The following is a 20216-nucleotide window of genomic DNA, read 5'->3' on the forward strand; positions in this document are numbered from 1 at the left end:
TACTTCTGCGTGTTGTGATTCATATATATACAGTGTACAACCTTGTCGTCATAACTATTAACAATGATTGTGGGGTATGCATTTGAATATTCAAATATGCATCTCAAAAAGAGAAGCGTTTTTATGGTCTACGGCGACCTCTATTGTCTCATCCATGTAGTTACAATGCTCCCAAAAGAGGTAGGCCTAATGATGCATTTTCATACTAGTTTCTTGAATAATGTTTTTAAATGGTTATAAAAACACACACACACACACACACACACAGAGTTATAAAACACAGACACATATGTCCCAATCAAAGATTTATATCTGTATTTTAACATTTGCACAATGAAATGTTTATATACAGGTCAAACGGAATACAAAGTATATAATTATATTGTATAACAAACCCACATCCACATTCAGCCACATTCTCTGTGGTAGTGACTCTGTAGTGAACTGTACTGTATCTATCCATTAATGTCCACAACGACATGTCAGTCCGTGTCTCAGTCAGTGTCCATGCGTATCAATAGGCCTTCCTGGGTTCATATGGCAACCAAGAGCCAGTCCCGTCATCCTTGGCCCACGAGGCATCACTGAGGTTGACGGCTACACTGCCAGGGTCCTCCGAGGGCACAGGTGATACCTTGACCCCTGGAGTCTCCCCTGGGGATGTCAAATATGTGTAACTGGAGGGGTAGCTGGATGAGGGGCTGTACGAGGCACCAGGGTAGTGCACCTCTTCCAGGGGGTGTAGAGAGTAGGGCTGGGAGCCGGACAGGGTGGATCCTCCACTACGGCCAGGTATCAGCCGATAGAGGGAGGGGCTGTCGGGGTCAGGTGAAGCCAGGCCAGAGGAGGCTGTGGTGGGCACTGGGCCCTCGGAACACAGGACCTCATCCTGGCTCACTGAGTGTCCGTCAGACTGCTCCCAAGAGTCTCTCTTTTGAGGGAAGACATATGAGAACAGTGAGGGGAAGGTTAAGAGAGCAACACAGATCTACTGTATTCACATAATACTCAGAGGTTGTGATGATAAAACAAATATGAAAGTAATGGAGAAGCATTTGAGGAGAGACTGGTGTCTTTTACAACTTAAAGGTCTTACACTTGACTTGACCGTCAGGGAGACCTTTACGTTTTATAAGACAGCAGCTGAAATGCACTGTGACACACTAAAGGAAGACTCTCTCACTCTCTGTCTCTCTTTCTTTGTATTATTTTTGAAACTGTCTCTATAGCAGTTAAGGTGAAATGTGTTTGTACCAGGAGGAGATTTGATGATTCCCCAGGGAGAGGTGGTAGCAGATGAGGTAGAGACGAGGTGGGGAAGAGGGATCCTCCGCTGGTAGAGAAGGCTGTGGCACCACGGTAGTCCCCAAATGACTCGGGTGTATAGTAGCTGTCAATATAGGCAGGGTAAGTGGAGGGGTGGTCGTAGGAGAGGGCCTTTCCCCCCAGGGCTGAGCTGTAGGGATCTGAGGAGTACTGTTTAGTGGACGGGCTGAAGTCTGAGTCAGTCAGGTAGGGGGGCCTCCTCATGCTATAGTAACCAGGAAGCATATGGGATCCTGTAGAAAGAGTCTAGAGGTGAAGCTTCCAGTGTAACAGTGGAATCCCTCCCCCTCCATATTATATACCATTTAGAAGATTCTTTTATCCAAAGAGACTTAAATTACTGTGTGTCCATACATTTTAGTATATGTATTCCCAGCCAGACTTGAACCCATGACCTTGGCGTTGCTAGCGCCATGTTCTTACCAATTGAGCTAAATAGAAGTAGGTATCTTTACATATGAACCCCCACATACTGTATGCTGTTGTAAAAGCTTCAGCCATAGTGAATATTACAATAGGCTCCAACAATAGACTCACCTGGCATCTGCACAAAGGCTGCCTGGGAATTACTTGTCCCAGCCTGCTGGTGAGACAGAGACTGATGATTACTACCTACCACACTGGCACCGCTTTGTCTCTCTCTCTGTGTGTGTGTGTGTGTGTGTGTGTGTGTGTGTGTGTGTGTGTGTGTGTGTGTGTGTGTGTGTGTGTGTGTGTGTGTGTGTGTGTGTGTGTGTGTGTGTGTGTGTGTGTGTGTGTGTGTGTGTGTGTGTGTGTGTGTGTGTGCATTATGCAAAACAATGCACTGAACTTGGATCAAGCACACAATTCCGGTGAGACAGAGTGAGAGGAAGTAAGCAATGAGCATGAGAGAGAGACTGAGTGAGACCGAGGGAGAGGGAAGGAGGCGGAATGGAGGGCAGGCAGGCAAATGTTGTGGGTAAAAATTTGATTGTCATTTGCCAATTCGCCATTGGGATGTGCCCTACCCCCTCCAAGTGCCATTTCCCTAGTGAGTACACATTGCTTGCTCTTTGGGTGTTTAGGCTTGGTTTCTGTATAAACAATTTGTGACATCTGCTGATGTAAAAATGGCTTTATAAATAAATGTGTTTGATACACAAACTAGTATACTACAGCACAAACAGAATACAGAGCCAATACTGACTGGGCCTGATGGCTGAGAAGACATCACACCTGCAGAGTTGGTTTATTTAATTATACAATACCTATCTGAACACTTGACTAGTGAAAAATATATGAGAGTTAAATGGACTTGTATTTTCCAAATACTAAGAGTAGCAATGCACTGGCAAAATGACCCCAGTCTATCATTCAGTTTAGAATAAATCAATTGTTTTTCCAGTTAGTGAATTTTATTCAAATCACCACCAACATTCTCCTTCACACAGGTTTTGTTATTTTTCTAAACTGTTTGGATGGTATGATTACGGGGTAATAGCAGAACAAGGTAAATTCCCTCATGCTCTGCTGCATGAACCATTTGAAATGGTTTCACATAAACTGTCATAAGACACACATGTGAACCAAGCTTTTCAGGCAGCCAACAATGACCAACCATATATCTGTATTCTATTTTCATAGATGTGTGTGAACCAAGCTTTTCAGCCAGCCAACAATGACCAACCATATCTATGAGAATACAAATATATGTCAACTGACAATACATCAGTTTATTTAAACAGTCCCCATTCCCATTGAGAGTTAATGAAAAAGAGTCGAGCTCTTTGTGATCCGTCATCAGACTGACCTGTCCCCAACTGAAAACGAGCAGCCATTTTATGATTTGGTGGTGGCTGATGAAAGGAGCTTGTTGTCTTTCCCTGTTTGATCTAGGCCTGGGTTTAGAGATGGCCTAACCTCAGCTTAACTGTCTGGGGCCCAACAATGGCTCGCTTGTCAGAAATGATCTGCCGGGGAGAAGGCTAGTAGCATTGGCAGGTGTGCCTGATATCAGGATTCTGATAGGTGACCTGCTAGTGCTACCACAGAAAACCCAGCAGGGATGTAGCCTACTGTCAACTGAAGCCTCTTGGGAGCACACACTTTCACTCTCTCACACACTCTCTTCATGGGTATTTCCTTTGTGTGGTCGGGTGGTGTTCACGTTGATTGTTTAATTGAAAGAAAGACGATGCGGAATGTAAATAATCTGAGAGGCTACTAGGGAGCGAAAGACCGAAAGAGAGAAAATGGATGGGAGCAAAAGAGGACAAGCCGAAAAGTAAACTCACGTTGAACCTGGGAACACTTGTCTGTCTCTGTCTCTTCTCTGCCAGAAGGTCTTTGACAGTGTGTTTGACCCTGACACCCTGGTACACTCTTTTGGAGTACTCTGCAAAGAAACCACGGGAGAGTCATAACCTGTTTATCCAGAGAATACAAATAGTGATCACTGTTATGATAATATTTTTAAACATTTGACCTGTATGTATTGGTCAATATATTAGTAGCCTACAGGCAGGATATTCTCTCTCTCTCTCTAGACACATTGTACAATCAAATGAGACATTAAAAGAAAAGGAACATCTGCTCACTCTAGTAGCGCCAATGTAATAATTTCTTCATCAGGGTTTCAAATGACACAACATGATTATTATGCAAGAGCTGCGGCGCTAAATCATACTTTTTGGCAGCATATTTTCCTCAGCACTGTAAAAAGAAAAGATATGATACAGAAAGTCCCTATTTGAGATATTATATTAACAATGGCTACAACGTGCATTGGCATTGTCCAATCTGCATTTATTTAATCCCTTGTGATGTTCTAGTTTCCATACCATGAGATCATGGGAGAAGTTAGATGGAACCCACACTGCCATATTATTTAATTTCAGATAAAATAATTTTAGACAATACAGTCTAGAAGAAGCAAGATACGCCTCAACAAAATCAAATCAAACTTTAATTGTCACATGCGCCGAATACCTTACCGTGAAGTGCTTACTTACAAACCCTTAAACAACAGTGCTGTTCAAGAAAGAGTTAAGAAAATATTTACCAAATAAAATAATAATGAAACGTAACACAATAAAATAACAATAACGAGGCTCTAAATACAGGGGGTGGGGGGGGTCAATGTAAATAGTCCAGGAGACCATTTGATTAATTGTTCAGCAGTCTTATAGCTTGGGGGTAGAAGCTGTTAAGGAGCCTTTTGGTCCTAGATTTGGCGCTCCGGTACCGATTGCCGTGCGGTAGCAGAGAGAACAGTCTATGACTTGGGAGTCTTTGACAATTTTTTGGGCTTTCCTCTGACACAGCCTAGTATATTGGTCCTGGATGGCAGGAAGCTTGGCCACAGTGATGTACTAGGCCGTACATCAATGATATAACAGTGATGTCAGCAGTCATTCTGAGAAATGGTAGGCTATTTCTAGCTACTCAGAAATGTTACACATCCATAAAAACTTGTTATGGAGAAGAAATGGAGAAATAAATTAAATATTGACATGGAAAATGTCATTTTGATTTATTCAGTTGGCTAACGATAAGCCCTAGTGGCTTTAACTTCAAAGTGACCAGATACCAGTAATGTAATATGCTAAACTACCTACCTTAAGCCAAAGATTTTAAGGCATTGAACAAATGCCATAGGCTAATCCATCAGGACACAAAACATACATGCTGTTTTTCCTCAGTTGTAACTTAACATGGCTTCAAAAGTCAATTAACTCTATAATAAGGACTTAGCCAAGCTCTTTTATACGGCCACTAAACGTAAACAATTGTTGTTCTAAGATGTTTTGCACAAAGGCCTTTCCATGTTGAGATGAAACATGAGAAAATATACTATACCGTACCCTCCATGAACGCACCTGCTTCCATCGTGTAGGCCTAGTTATCCACACAAGGATCTTAAAGGGTATTCTCTTAATGTCTCCAGGAGTTGAAGTGAACAGTGTTCATGATACCAAACTTCAGCCCCTTACAAACTAACTCTGTACCAGTCCTATAGAAGTTCGGATGTGATAGCCCAGTCATTGAAGTGCCTCTGAGGCAGTCTTTTTGCTTTGTGTAAATGCAAATTATTGGCTGGACGTTTAAAAAAAAAATTATTTGCATTATTTTTCCAGATTAGACAGAGAGAACCTACCTTACCCATCGTACTGATGCAGGGGATGTGTTTTGGAATTGTTTTGGTGATGGTAGAGATGATGATGATGATGGTGTTGATGATGAGAAAGAAGATGAGATCGGTAAGAGAATGAGGAGGGCAACAACTTTTGATGATAAATACTACATAATAAAAAAATAAAAATTATGCCCTAACTGAGAAGGCAGGCTTGTTCACCTGTCAAGCTACAGTATATCTCACAAAGCCAACTTGTTCTAGTAGAGGGGGTTTCCCAGGACTCAAACGGCTGTATGTGGGTAGACCTGATGTAGGGGATTAAACAGGTGTCCAATATGAATCTCTGGGAAAAGTCCTGTGTGCTTTATTATGTCAAATATATGCATGCATGACTGTAATTCACTTGGGTTAAAATGTTGTCTTCTAAATGGCATATATTTTATTATTATTATTACCGTACTTTTATTTTCTAGGATTCATTAAGATATTTCGGGATTTGAGCATGGCTGTCCTGTGTGTAATGCCATTGTAATATTGGAAATGGCTGAATGTGTATCCAGTTCCTGGGAAAAGTTCTCTGGGCTTTATAATTCGATGATCGGTTTTCTACCATGGCTGTCCTGTGTGTAAAACTGTTGATGCATGTAATGCATGTCAGTGGGTCATGTGCAGTAGTAGTGAATTACAGTATATGACACAGGAAAGGGAAGTTATTTTGGAGGGGTTAAAAGGGAAAGGGGGATACCTAGTCAGTTGTACAACTGAATGCCTTCAACTGAAATGTGTCTTATGCATTTAACCCAACCCCTCTGAATCAGAGAGGTGTGAGGGGCTGCCATAATCGACATCCACGTCTTCGGCGCACGGGGAACAGTGGGTTAACTGCCTTGCTCAGGGGCTGAACGACAGATTTGTAACTTGTCAGCTCGGGGATTCGATCCAGCAACTTTTCGGTTATTGGCCCAACACTCTAACCACTAAATGACCTGCCACCCGACTAACCGCTATTTTGACCCCCTGCAGGGGAGCCTATGTAGAAAGCACCATCTCTTTCCACAGAAATGGAAATGGCCAGGCACAGTCAATCATTATAGTTTCAAGCTGCATTTCTGTTTTCATGGGAACATTATAATCAGGTTAACTAACTCCACCCTCTCCTAGAGAGAAACCCTCTGCCCATGCTCTGTGTGTACAGTTTGATAACGCAGTGCCCTCTATCTCTCTCTGGCAACACAGAGCTACAAAGGCCAGTGGCCACTGTCTGCTGGTTTGCAGAAGAAGCAAACATTGAACAGACTCAATATCAATGGAGCCTGGGCACCTCAAACCTGTGCCTGTGTGTGCATGTTTGGTAATATGATACATGTTTTGTACCCCCTGTAATTGGGTCATGGTTGATGTGGGGGGGGTAGAGGCCTGTGGGTTAGAGATGGCCTGACAGAGTGGAGTATAGCCTCTGGCGCTGAGTGTTCGTTATTGTCTGAGTGGTACATCAACAAGTGCAGTTGCGTTCAGACGGTTAGGTGGGAGTCGTCGATCAGAGATAGCATCTCATTCAAAATAACAGTACAGTATTAAAAGCACAACTTGACCTTATCTTTGCTCCAGTTCTTTCCATGGCAGGCAGGCAGACAGACAGTGAGACACAGGTAGGCACAATCAACAGTCATTGCAGGACTTGGTCTTCAGGGACTTTTTATTCTATGGACAATTTCTCAGGACAGTAGGGACAGGCATTGGCTCAGGATGCTTCATGGCGGATCCAATATGGTGGGTGAACAAAGTGGACTTTGACACGCAGCTGAGATGCAGGAGGAGGCGCGGAAGGACGTTCACGCTCCTGACCTGTCAGCACCCTTAATTAAATACAGGAAGGAGCACTAACTAGGCCTGCAGGCTCTGTGTGTCGATGGCTATCGGAGCGAGGAGGAAGTGGGCAGAGGGAGCGGAGGCAGTGTGACATGGTCCACACCTACGACAGGCCAGGCAGCCTTTGAGGTTTAAGAGAGGCTGGCAAACATTTTCCCTTCAAAAGAGGGATGTCATCAGAGGGAGCGAGAGAGAGGGATGGTTGTGACTTACATCGTAAAGAGACACACAACCGGAGGAGAGATCAAAGAGCGCCCTAGAAGGGATGGAGACGGACCAGTTAATCATTTTGTAAAACTGACCAAAAAGTCCCTAACGTTGCAGCATCCATCTTTAATTAAGGCCACAACAGCACAGGCATCTGACACTCATTCACATATCAGAACGAGACATCCTCTGATAGTCAATCCACAGGATGTAAAGTATCTGTGCCTTTAGCCTATTTTCTTATCATAAAAACCACATGAAAAAAACTAATTTCAGAAACAAAGGACCCTTATTACTTCTAAAGCCCACATCAATGGATCCCTGATTAAAAAACAGCCTCAATAGACCTACAAAAGGATATTCTCAGTCAATGTCAGTGCCATCTCTTCTCTAGTCTCTTTTAATCAGTGGAGGGTACTGAGAGTACTGTCTGGCCTATAGTGCAGGCTACTGTCTGGCCTTGGGCTTATAGCAGGTGGGGTACTGTAGACACTACAGGACTGACACCTGAGGCACACTGGGCCCTGTATCTGTCTGACACTACAAAGGAGCCAACAGGAAATCCCATCCTGACTCCTTCCTGGCTACGGGTCAATCACTGTTCTCTCCTTCCTGGCAATGGGCCAATCACTGCTCAGGATTCAATATGCTAAGGCATTCTTATTCGACCTACAGTATATCACCGCTAAACTAGATGACCATGGAGATATATTAGTCAAAATCAACAAACCAGCAGGTTAGACGGCTGTAAGAACCATATATTTATGAAACATCGGCTCTCGGACCAACTGGCTCCGAGACAGCTTCTACCCCCAAGCCATAAGACTGCTTAATAGCCATAAGACTGCTAAATAGTTCATTAAATGGTTACGCGGACTATCTGCACTGGCTCTAACTTCCACTGACTGTATGCACACTCACACTCCTATATATACACAGTATATAGACACACACACTACACTGACACTCTCACCCCCTCCCTCCCCACACACACACACACACTTTTATACTTATATGCTGCTGCTGCTCTGTTCTTTATGTTACTCTTATTATTATCTATCCTGATGAGTAAAGAATCATGCTTCACGATCTGACAGTCAGACAGACTAATCTGGGTTTGGCGGATGCCAGGAGAACGCTACCTGCCCAGATGCATATTGCCAACTGTAAAGTTTGGTGGCGGAGGAATAATGGTCTGGGCCTTTTTTATCGTTCGGGCTAGGCCCCTTAGTTCCAGTGAAGGTAAGATCTTAACCCTACAGCATACAATGATATTCTAGACGATTCTGTGCTTCCAACTTTGTGGCAACAGTTTGGGGAAGGCCCTTTCCTATTTCATCATGACAATGCCCCCTTGCACAAAGCGAGGCCCATACAGAAATGGTTTGTAGAGATCAGTGTGGAAGAACTTGACTGGCCTGCACAGACCCCTGACCTCAACCCCATCGAACGCCTTTGGGATGAATTGTAATGCCGTTTGAGAGCCAGGCCTAAACGCCCAATGTCAGTACCCGACCTCTGTAATGCTCTTGTGGCTGAATGGAAGGAAGTCTCCACAGCAACATTCCAAAAACTAGTGGAAAGCCTTCCCAGAAGAGTGGAGGCTGTTATAGCAGCAAATAGGGGCAGTGACAACACCATATTAATGCCCATGATTTTTGACGATTTTCATGTAGTGTATCTACCTCATACCTCGTGCCCCTGCACATTGATTTGGTACTGGTTCTCCCTGTAAGTTGTAAATAGCTCGCTTCTAGTGCATTGTATTCCTCTTGTGTAACTATATTTTTCATTTTATTATTATTTTTTAACTCTGCATCGTTGAACAGTTCGTAAGCAAGTATTTCACGGTAAAGTCTACACCCGTTTTATTCGGCGCATGTGGCAAATAACTGTTTTATTTGACGATTTACGAGTCGTTCGTTCACTCATTAATTCATTAATTTAGCGCAAGATAAATGATAAGAAAATCGTCATTGCTGTCTGTTGGTTGACTAATTTCTATGATCTAAAGACAGTGATAGAGTGCATACATACAGTAGATGACATCTGCTGATTACGCTCATTGACGGATTTGTTCAGGAAACTCTGCCCCTAAAGGCAATCACTCATCTGCCAAGTTTCTACAGTCAGATGACAACGTGTTGCTATCCTTCCATGATGTTGTGTTGGGGAGCCAAGCTAAGGGCAGATCCTGACAGAATAGAATAATGCCTAGCAACCTACCTGTTTATCCAAACCAGGTAGATAGGTGTCGTCATCCAGCTGAGAATACTGTAGCATCACCTTTTCCCAAAGGTGTGTTACTGTTAGTTACCTCACTTAGGGATGATGTCAGAGGCAACTGTCACCTCACCTGTAGTGGTATTATGTCTGCTTAGTGACCACACCCAACAGTTGAGGAGTCAATACTGCTTACAATAACATTACATTTGTCTGTCTGTTTACCGCTGTTTGGGTGATCTGATCAGTACCCACTCTGTTGCTATGCTCTTTCACTCATATACAGTTGTGTCATCCTATTTATAAATCCTAAGTATAAATAATGTCATTGGATCACTCACTGGCCTTTGGATCTGAGAGATGAGGTAGTGTTGGGTGACAGGGCAAGATAAATAAACATCGGGTTTAGCTGCTTTAATTTAAGTCAACCTATTTCTCACTGTTGACATTCTGCGTTAAAACCAGTGTAACACCCAAGTTATTGATTTAGTGTACAAGGTAATGGAGAACTGTAAAATATCCCTCTAGTTCTATTTTAACTTCACTAGGTGTCAGTATTCCCCTTGCTTACAGTAGGCTAAATCTGTCCGACTGTCTCAGATGGTTAAACAGGGAGCCACAAGACCAAGCCACAAGCCACACGGTTTGATATCCGAACCAGCCAAAATCCAATAGTTTTCTGAAACACCTGAGCACAGCCTTTGCTTATGGAACTTTTGAATGAGACCCATGCATGTTGCTCACAAAATATTCTCTGCATCCAGAATCCTGTTGCTTTCCAGGAAACTGCCTGGGATATGTTGACCATATGAGAGAGGTTATGGTGGTGGAGCCTGGGAGATGAGGCTCTGTCTGTCTCATCCATTGTGTCTAGATAACGCACACAGGTACGCATGAACACACACACACACACACACACAGTCTGGAGTTCCAATCAGGAGTCAACCACAACCTCAACCTGCACCGTCAGCCTCCATCACCTCATCTCTTAGGCTTAGGGTTAACCTCAACATCCTCTCATAACAACAAGCTGTAAATACACTCCATTCACTCCATTCTTCTGTTTTTATTCTCTCTACGCCATCATCTTTTCTCTTCCTCCTCTGATCCTTGATCTCTTCTTTCCTCCCCATCCCCCATTTTCACCCCCAAAATTGCCAATTATTATTTCAAAAGAAATTGGCAAAACGGTCCTGTATTGTCAATGAATGTTGGTGTTAGGTATTGTGCAGTATACAGTAGATTCTCATTGTTCACTTTCGAGGTTCTGTCATAACTGCTTCCGTGGTTTCTGGGATAGCAATCATTAATAAACATCCAGGGGACCAACAGTCGGACGTCACAGCATGAGGAAGTGACTGAGAGGTCAGCCATGGCGCTGGGTTCCTGGAGAAGAGAACCAAGCCAGGAGTAGTCAAGTCTTGTCCTTTCCTTCCCATCATAAATAAGCATAAGTGTTAGCTGCCTTACTGGGCTCTGGACTCCAACTCAGTGACCAGAAGCTAGCTAAACCTGATGACACTACCATCTGTGGACTGCACTCTCTCTCTCTCTCTCTCTCTCTCTCTCTCTCTCTCCAAGTCTCTTTAAATCCAAGTCTCTTTAAATCCCTTTGATAGCTTTCACAGATAACAAGAACCTACGTTCTATCATTGTCTCCCCATGCCCGGCCCGCTTTTGTCATTTGACTCGGCCGATTTCTTTATTTTAATTTATTTGTCTAATTTTTCTCCACACCAAATACAAACATACACATACAAACAACAATTTACAGATTCACATAAACAACTACTACATCTCCTCTGCCCAGATCTGCACCTCACTGTATATAGATTTTGTTATTGTGTTATTGACTGTACGTTTGTTTATGCCCATGTGTAACTCTGTGATGTTGTTTTTGTCGCACTGCTTTGCTTTATCTTGGCCAGGTCGCAGTTGTAAATGAGAACTTGTTCTCAACTGGCCTACCTGGTTAAATAAAGGTGAAAAAAATGCTTACACCTCCATCACTAGTGCCTGCATTATTGTTTGCGACATGGCCTTAAATTGTACCAATTATTTTTCTCGTTCACCCATGCTATTTTAATAATTAATCATCAGATTTTTACATTTTGTTAATGATGGCGGATTAATTGATGTCCATGTTTTTAATATACATTTTTTTCAAGATGAGTGATGAGAAGAGAATCGTCCAGTTCATGTTAGGTCTTGAAATATGCAAACAGACGGATTAAAAGTAACTTTACATTGCAATGCTTCTGACAGCCAACTATCTAGCGCCGCCCATAACTTTTGGACTTTATAGCATTCCCAGAAAGTATTGATTATTGAATCACTGTTAGTTTTAAACTTAAGACAGTAGGGACTTTAGTGTTGTCCAGTAGAATTTGTGAATTTTGTCTCTTGTATAATAAATTGTATGCAATAGTTTGTACTGGATTAAGCGTACATTTTTTGTGAACAGTAATTTCATTACTGTCTTAGAATGGCGTCGGAGGGGATGGCTGCCGTTTTACAGGCTCCTAACCAACTGTGCTATTTTGTTTGGGTTTTTTCGCGTTGTTTGTAACTTATTTTTAAATTATTTTGTACATAATGTTGCTGCTACCATCTCTTACGACCGAAAATAACTTCTGGACATTAGAACAGCGATTACTCACTTTCTATAACGAGTCTGAAGCAAAGGATATACTGCTTTCTTGGGAATGGGCCCAAATCCCCAGGCAAACTTAATCTGTTTTACCTCATTTCTACCAGCGTGTCACATGTGCAACCAGATGAAAAAAATCTTGAGGCCACCTTTACTCCACACACAGAGACGCATACAAATCTGTCACTGGCACTCCATTTGGCAAATCTGACCATAATTCTATACTCCTGATTCCTGTGTACAAGCAAAAACTAAAGCAGGAAGTACCAGTGACTCGCTCAATACGGAAGTGGTCAGATGACGTGGTTGCTACGCTACAGGACTGTTTTGCTAGCACAGACTGGAATATATTCCGGGATTCATCCAATGGCATTGAGGAGAATTCCACCTCAGTCATTGGCTTCATCAATAAGTGCATCGACGACGTTATCCCCACAGTGACCGTACGTACATATTCCAACCAGAAGCCATGGATTACAGGCAACATCCGTATCGAGCTAAAGGCTAAAGCTGCCCTTTTCAAGGAGCAGGACACTAATCCAGAAGCTTATAAGATATCCCGCTACGCCCTCAGTCTAACCATCAAAAAGGGAAAACGTCAATACAGGATTAAGATTGAATCCTACTACACCGGCTCTGACACTCGTCGGATGTGGCAGGGATTGAAAACTATTATGGACTACAAAGGGAAACCCAGCCGCGAGCTGCCCAGTGACGCGAGCCTACCAGATGAGCTAAATGCCTTTTATATGCTCGCTTCGAGGCAAGCAACACTGAAGCATGCATGAGAGCACCAACTGTTCCGGACGACTGTGTGATAACACTCTCGGTAGCCGATGTGAGCAAGACATTTCAACAGGTCAGCATTCACAAAGCCGCAGGGCCAGACTGATTACCAGGACGTGTACTCAAAGCATGCGCGGACCAACTGGCAAGTGTCTTCACTGACATTTTCAACCTCTCCCTGACCGAGTCTGTAATGCCTACATGTTTCAAGCAGACCACCATAGTCCTTGTGCCCAAGGAAGCGAAGGGGCCCCCCTGAGGGGCCCCCGTGTTGAGGATCAGCGTGGTGGATGTGTTGTTACCTACCCTCACCACCTGTGGGCGGCCCGTCAGGAAGTCCAGGACCAGTTGCAAAGGGAGGTGTTTATTCCCAGGGTCCTTAGCTTAGTGATGAGCTTTGAGGGCACTATGGTGTTGAACAGTGAGCTGTTGTCAATAAATAGCATACTCACATCTGTGTTCCTTTTTGTCCAGGTGTGAAAGGGCAGTGTGGAGTGCAATAGAGATTGCGTCATCTGTGGATCTGTTGGTGCGGTATGCAAATTGGAGTGGGTCTAGGGTTTTTGAGGTAATGGTGTTGATGTGAGCCATGACCAACCTTTCAAAGCATTTCATGGCTACAGACATGAGTGCTACTGGTCGGTAGTTATTTAGGCAGGTTACCTTTAGTGTTTTTGGGCACAGGCACTATGGTGGTCTGCTTGAAACATGTTGGTATTACAGACTCGGACAGGGAGAGGTTGAAAATGTCAGTGAAGACACTTGCCAGTTGGTCAGAACATGCTCGGAGTACACGTCCTGGTAATCCGTCTGGCCCTGCGGCCTTGTGAATGTTGACCTGTTTGAAGATCTTACTCACATCGACTGCAGAGAGCATGATCACATAGTCGTCCGGAACAGCTGATGCTCTCATGCCTGTTTCAGTGTTACCTGCCTCGAAGCGAGCATCAAAGTTATTTAGCTTGTCTGGTAGGCTCGTGTTACTGGGCAGCTCTTTGCTGTGCTTCCCTTTTGTAGTCTGTAATAGTTTGCAAGCCCTGCTACATCCGACGAGTGTCAAAGCCAGTGTAGTATGATAAGCTTCCGGGTGAATCAATCAAATTCATTTATAAAGCCCTTCTTACATCAGCTGATGTCACAAAGTGCTGTACAGAAACCCAGCCTAAAATTCCAAACAGCAAGCAATGCAGGTGTAGAAGCATGGTGGCTAGGAAAAACTCCCTAGAAAGGCCAGAAACAAGGAATAAACCTAGAGAAGAAACAGGCTATGAGGGATGGCCAGTCCTCTTCTGGCTGTGCCAGGGTGGAGATTATAACAGAACATGGCCAAGATGTTCAAATGTTCATAGATGACCAGCAGGGCCAAATAATAATAATCAGAGTGGTTGTAGAGGGTACAACATGTCAGCACTTCGGGAGTAAATGTCAGTTGGCTTTTCATAGACGATCATTCAGAGTAACTCTACTGCTCCTGCTGTCTCTAGAGAGTTGAAAAAAGCAGGTCTGGGACAGGTAGCATGTTGTTGAAACTGAACAGTTGAAACTGGAGCAGCAGCACGACCAGGTGGACTGGGGACAGCAAGGAGTCATCAGGCCGAGTGAGTGAGTGAGTGAGTGAGTGAGTGAGATTCAACCACCAACTTACCATCCTGAGACAAGGCTGAGTATAGCCCACAAAGATCTCCCTCACGGCACAACCCAAGGGGGGCGCCAACCCGGACAGAAAGATCACGTCAGTGACTCAACCCACTCAAGTGACGCACCCATCCTGGGGACGGCATGGAAGAGCACCAGTGACTCAGCCCCTGTAATAGGGTTTGAGGCAGAGAATCCCAGTGGAGAGAGGGGAACTGGCCAGGCAAAGACAGCAAGGGCGGTTCGTTGCTCCAGTGCTTTTCCGCTCATCTTCACACTCCTGGGCCAGACTACACTCAATCATAGGACCTACTGAAGAGATGAGTCTTCAATAATGACTTAAAGGTCGAGACCGAGTCTGCATCTCTCACATAGCTAGGCAGACCATTCAATAAAAATGGAGCTCTATAGGAGAAAGCCCTGCCTCCAGCTGTTTGCTTAGACATTCTAGGGACAGTAAGGAGGCCTGCGTCTTGTGACCGTAGCGTACATATAGGTATGTATGGCAGGACCAAATCAGAAAGATAGGTAGGAGCAAGCCCATGTAATGCTTTGTAGGTTAGCAGTAAAACCTTGAAATCAGCCCTTGGCTTAACAGGAAGCCAGTGTAGAGAGGCTAGCACTGGAGTAATATGATCAAATTTGATGGTTCTAGTCAAGATTCTAGCAGCCATGTTTAGCACTAACTGAAGTTTTATTTAGTGCTTTAGCCGGGTAGCCAGAAAGTAGAGCATTGCAGTAGTCTAACTTAGAAGTGACAAAAGCATGGATTCATTTTTCTGCATCATGTTTGGACAGAATTTTTCAGATTTTTACAATGTTACGTAGATGGAAAAAAGCTGTCCTTGAAACAGTCTTGATATGTTCGTCAAAAGAGAGATCAGGGTCCAGACTGACGCCGAGGTCCTTCACAGTTTTATTTGAGAGGACTGTACAACCATCAAGATTAATTGTCAGATTCAACAGAAGATCTCTTTGTTTCTTGGGACCTAGAATTAGCATCTCTGTTTAGAGTCCCGCTCCTTGAAAGCGGCAGCTCTACTCTTTGGATCAGTACCAATGTTTCCTGTAATCCATGGCTTCTGGTTGGGGTATGTACAGAACGTGCAATCACTGTTGGGACAATGTCCTCGATGCACTTAGTATTAAAGCCAGTGTGGTGTACTCCTTAATGCCATCGGAAGAATCCCGGAACATATTCCAGTCTGTGCTAGCAAAACAGTCTTGTAGATCATGATCATTCGAAAGCAAATTACGTACTCCTCTTTTAAATCTGCGTATTCCTCCAAAGCTCAGTTGTCCTGAGTCTGTACAACACTGCCAGGACCTAGGATCAAGGGAGACACTCAAGTGTTTTAATACAATATCTCTTGACACATGAAACTAATCATGGCCTCTAAATCTTCAAGCTGCATACTGGACCCTATTCCAACTAAACTACTGAAGGAGCTGCTTCCTGTGCTTGCCCCTCCTATGTTGAACATAATAAATGGCTCTCTATCTACCGGATGTGTATCAAACCCACTAAAAGTGGCAGTAATAAAGCCTCTCTTGAAAAAGCCAAACCTTGACCCAGAAAATATAAAAAATGATTGACCTATATCGAAACTCCCATTCCTCTCAAATTTAAAAAAAAACTGTTGCACAGCAACTCATTGCCTTCCTGAAGACAATAAATGTATACGAAATGCTTCAGTCTGGTTTAGACCCCATCATAGCACCGAGACTGCACTTGGTAATAATCTTTTAATGGCGTCAGACCAAGGATCTGCATCTGTCCTTGTGCTCCTAGACCTTAGTGCTGCTTTTGATACCATCGATCACCACATTCTTTTGGAGAGATTGGAAACCCAAATTGTTGTACATAAACAAGTTCTGGCCCGGTTTAGATTTTATCTGTCGGAAAGATATCAGTTTGTCTCTGTAGATGGTTTGTCCTCTGACAAATCAACTGTACATTTTGGTGTTCCTCAAGGCTCCGTGTTAGGACCACTATTGTTTTCACTATATATTTTACCTCACTGTTATGCGGACGACACACAGCTGTACATTTCGATGAAACATGGTGAAGCCTCAAAATTGCCCTCCCTGGAAGCCTGTGTTTCAGACAGAAGGAAATGGATGGCGGCAAATTACTTCTGTAACCGTAAAAGCCTTGGTTTCATGCATGTTAACATCAGAAGCCTCCTCCATAAGTTTGTTTTACTCACTGCTTTAGCACACTCCACCATCCCTGATGTCCTTGCCGTGTCTGAATCCTGGTTTAGGAAGACCACCAAAAAATCTGAGATTTCCATCCCCAACTACAACATTTTCCATCTAGATAGAACTGCCAAAGGGGAAGGAGTTGCAATCTACTGCAGAGATAGCCTGCAAAGTTCTGTCATACTTTCCAGGTCTACGCCCAAACAGTTCGAGCTTCTAATTTTAAAAATGAATCTCTCCAGAAATGAGTCTCTCACTGTTGCCGCCTGTTATAGACCCCCCTCAGCTGTGCCCTGGACACCATATGTGAATTGATTGCCCACCATCTATCTTCAGAGTTAGTTCTGTTAGATGACCTAAACTGGGATATGCTTAACACCTGGCAGTCCTACAATCTAAGATAGATGCTCTCAATCTCACACAAATTATCAAGGAACCCACCAGGTACAACCCTAAATTCGTAAACATGGGCACCTTCATAGATATTATCCTCACCAACTTGCCCTCCAAATACACCTCTGCTGTTTTCAATCAGGATCTCAGTGATCACTGCCTCATTGCCTGCATCCGCTATGGGTCCACGGTCCAACGTCCACCCCTCATCACTGTCAAACGCTCCCTAAAACACTTCTGCGAGCAGGCCTTTCTAATCGACCTGGCCTGGTATCCTGGAAGGATATTGACCTCATCTTGTCAGTTGAGGATGCCTAGTCGTTCTTTAAAAGTAATTTCCTCACCATCTTAAATAAGCTTGCCCCTTTAAAATATTTAGAACTAAGAACAGATGTAGCCCTTTGTTCACTCCAGACCTGACTGCCCTCTACCAGCACAAAAACATAATAACTAGCATCGAATAGTCCCTGCGATATGCAACTTTTCAGGGAAGTCAGGAACCAATACACGCAGTCAGTTAGGAAAACAAAGGCTAGCTTTTTCAAACGGAAATTTGCATCTTGTAGCGCTAACTCCAAAATGTTTTGGGACACTGTAAAGTCCATGGAGAATAAGAGCACCTCCTCCCAGCTGCCCACTGCACTGAGGCTAGGAAATTTCAATAAGCATTTCTCTGCGGCTGGCCATGCTTTCCTCCTGGTTACCCCAACCCCAGCCAACAGCTCCGCAGCTACTTGCCCGAGCCTCCCCAGCTTCTCCTTCACCCAAATCCAGGTAGCAGATGTTCTGAAAAAGCTGCAAAACCTGGACACGTGCAAATCAGCTGGGCTAGACAATCTGGACCCTCTCTTTCTAAAATTATCTGCCACCATTGTTGCAACTCCTATTATCAGTCTCTTCAACCTCTCTTTTGTATCGTCCGAGATCCCTGAAGGTTGGAAAGCTGCCGCGGTCATCCCCCTCTTCAGAGGGGGTGACACTCTAGACCAAAACTGTTACAGACCTATATCCATCCTGTCCTGCCTTTCTAAAGTCTTTGAAAGCCAAGTTAACAAAAGGATCACTGACCATTTCGAATCCAACCGTACCTTCTCTGCTGTGCAATCAAGTTTCCGAGCTGGTCACGGGTGCACCTCAGCCACGCTCAAGGTACTAAACGATATCATAACCGCCATCGAATGAAGACAGTACTGTGCAGCCGTCTTCATCGACCTGGCCAAGGATTTCAACTGTCAATCACCACATTCTTATCGGCAGACACAACAGCCTTGGTTTCTCAAATGACTGCCTCGCCTGGTTCACTAACTACTTCTCAGATAGAGTTCTGTGTGTCAAATCAGAGGGCCTCTGGCAGTCTCTATGGGGGTACCACAGGGTTCAATTCTCAGCCCGACTCTTCTCTGTATATATGAACGATGTCGTTCTTGCTGTGGGTGATTCCCTGATCCACCTCTACGCAGACGACACCATTCTGTATACATCTGGCCCTTCTTTGGAAACTGTGTTAACAAACCTCCAAACGAGCTCCAATGCCATACAACACTCCTTCCATGGCCTCCAACTGCTCTTAAACGCTAGTAAAACTAAATGCATGCTTTCAACCGATCGCTGCCCACACCCGCCTGCCCGACTAGCATCACTACTCTGGACGGTTCTGACGTAGAATATGTGGACAACTACAAATACCTAGGTGTCTGGCTAGACTGTAAACTCTCCTTCCAGACTCATATTAAACATCTTCAATCCAAAATGAAATCTAGAGTCGGCTTCCTATTTTGCAACAAAGCCTCCTTCACTCACGCTGCCAAACATACCCTCGTAAAACTGATTATCTTACCGATCCTCGACTTCGGCTATGTCATATACAAGATAGCCTCCAACACTCTACTCAGCAAACTGGATGCAGTCTATCACAGTGCCATCCGTTTTGTCACCAAAGCCCCATATACCACCCACCACTGATACCTGTATGCTGTCGTCGGCTGGCCCTCGCTACATATTCGTCGCTAGATCCACTGGCTCCAGGTCATCTATAAGTCTTTGCTAGGTAAAGCTCCGCCTTATCTCAGCTCACTGGTCACCATAACAACACCCAACCGTAGCACGCGCTCCAGCAGGTATATCTCACTGGTCATCCCCAAAGCCAACACGTACTTTGGCCACCTTTCCTTCTAGTTCTCTGCTGCCAACGACTGGAACAAATTGCAAAAATCGCTGAAGTTGGAGACTTATATCTCCCTCACTAACTTTAAGCATCAGCTATCTGGGCAGCTTACCGATCGCTGCAGCTGTACATAGCCCATCTGTAAATAGCCCTTCCAATCTATCTACCTCATCCCCATATTGTTTTTATTTACTTTTTTGCTCTTTTGCACACCAGTATTTCTACTTGCACATCATCATCTACACATATATCACTCCAGTGTTAATTTGCTAAATTGTAATTACTTTGCTACTATGGGCTATTTATTGCCTTACCACCTCACGCCATTTGCACACACTGTATTTTGACTTTTTCTATTGTCTTATTGACTGTGCGTTTGTTTATTCCATGTGTGACTCTGTTGTTTTTTGTCGCACAGCTTTGCTTTATCTTGGCCAGGTCGAAGTTGTAAATGAGAACTTGTTCTCAACTGGCCTACCTGGTTAAATATACAATGCTCAAAAAAATAAAGGCAACACTAAAATAACACATCCTAGATCTGAATGAATGAAATAATCTTATTAAATACTTTTTTCTTTACATAGTTGAATGTGCTGACAACAAAAATCACTCAAAAATAATCAATGGAAATCCAATTTATTAACCCATGGAGGTCTGGATTT

General features: G+C 43.8%; 1 protein-coding gene across 4 annotated transcripts; it reads right to left on the reverse strand.

Annotated features, from left to right (window-relative positions):
- Positions 1–300: 300 nt before the first annotated feature.
- Positions 301–5346, reverse strand: LOC106602872 (POU class 2 homeobox associating factor 2). Of its 4 annotated transcripts, none has more exons than XM_014195827.2 (5): positions 5151–5346; positions 3582–3682; positions 1864–1909; positions 1255–1559; positions 301–931 (listed from the first exon to the last, which is right to left on the reverse strand). In XM_014195827.2, the coding sequence occupies exons 1-5, from the start codon at positions 5173–5175 to the stop codon at positions 515–517; spliced, it is 894 nt and encodes a 297-aa protein (XP_014051302.1). In that variant the 5' UTR covers positions 5176–5346; the 3' UTR covers positions 301–514. The 4 variants fall into 4 exon arrangements, with proteins under 4 accessions (XP_014051302.1, XP_045572793.1, XP_045572792.1 ...); XM_045716837.1 differs by having other exon boundaries at positions 1864–1906; positions 5166–5319; XM_045716836.1 differs by having other exon boundaries at positions 5166–5319.
- Between the last annotated feature and the right edge of the window lie 14870 nt (positions 5347–20216).

This window comes from Salmo salar, chromosome ssa04 (genome assembly GCF_905237065.1).
Source record: "Salmo salar chromosome ssa04, Ssal_v3.1, whole genome shotgun sequence".
In the NCBI taxonomy this organism is placed as follows: Eukaryota; Metazoa; Chordata; class Actinopteri; order Salmoniformes; family Salmonidae; genus Salmo; species Salmo salar.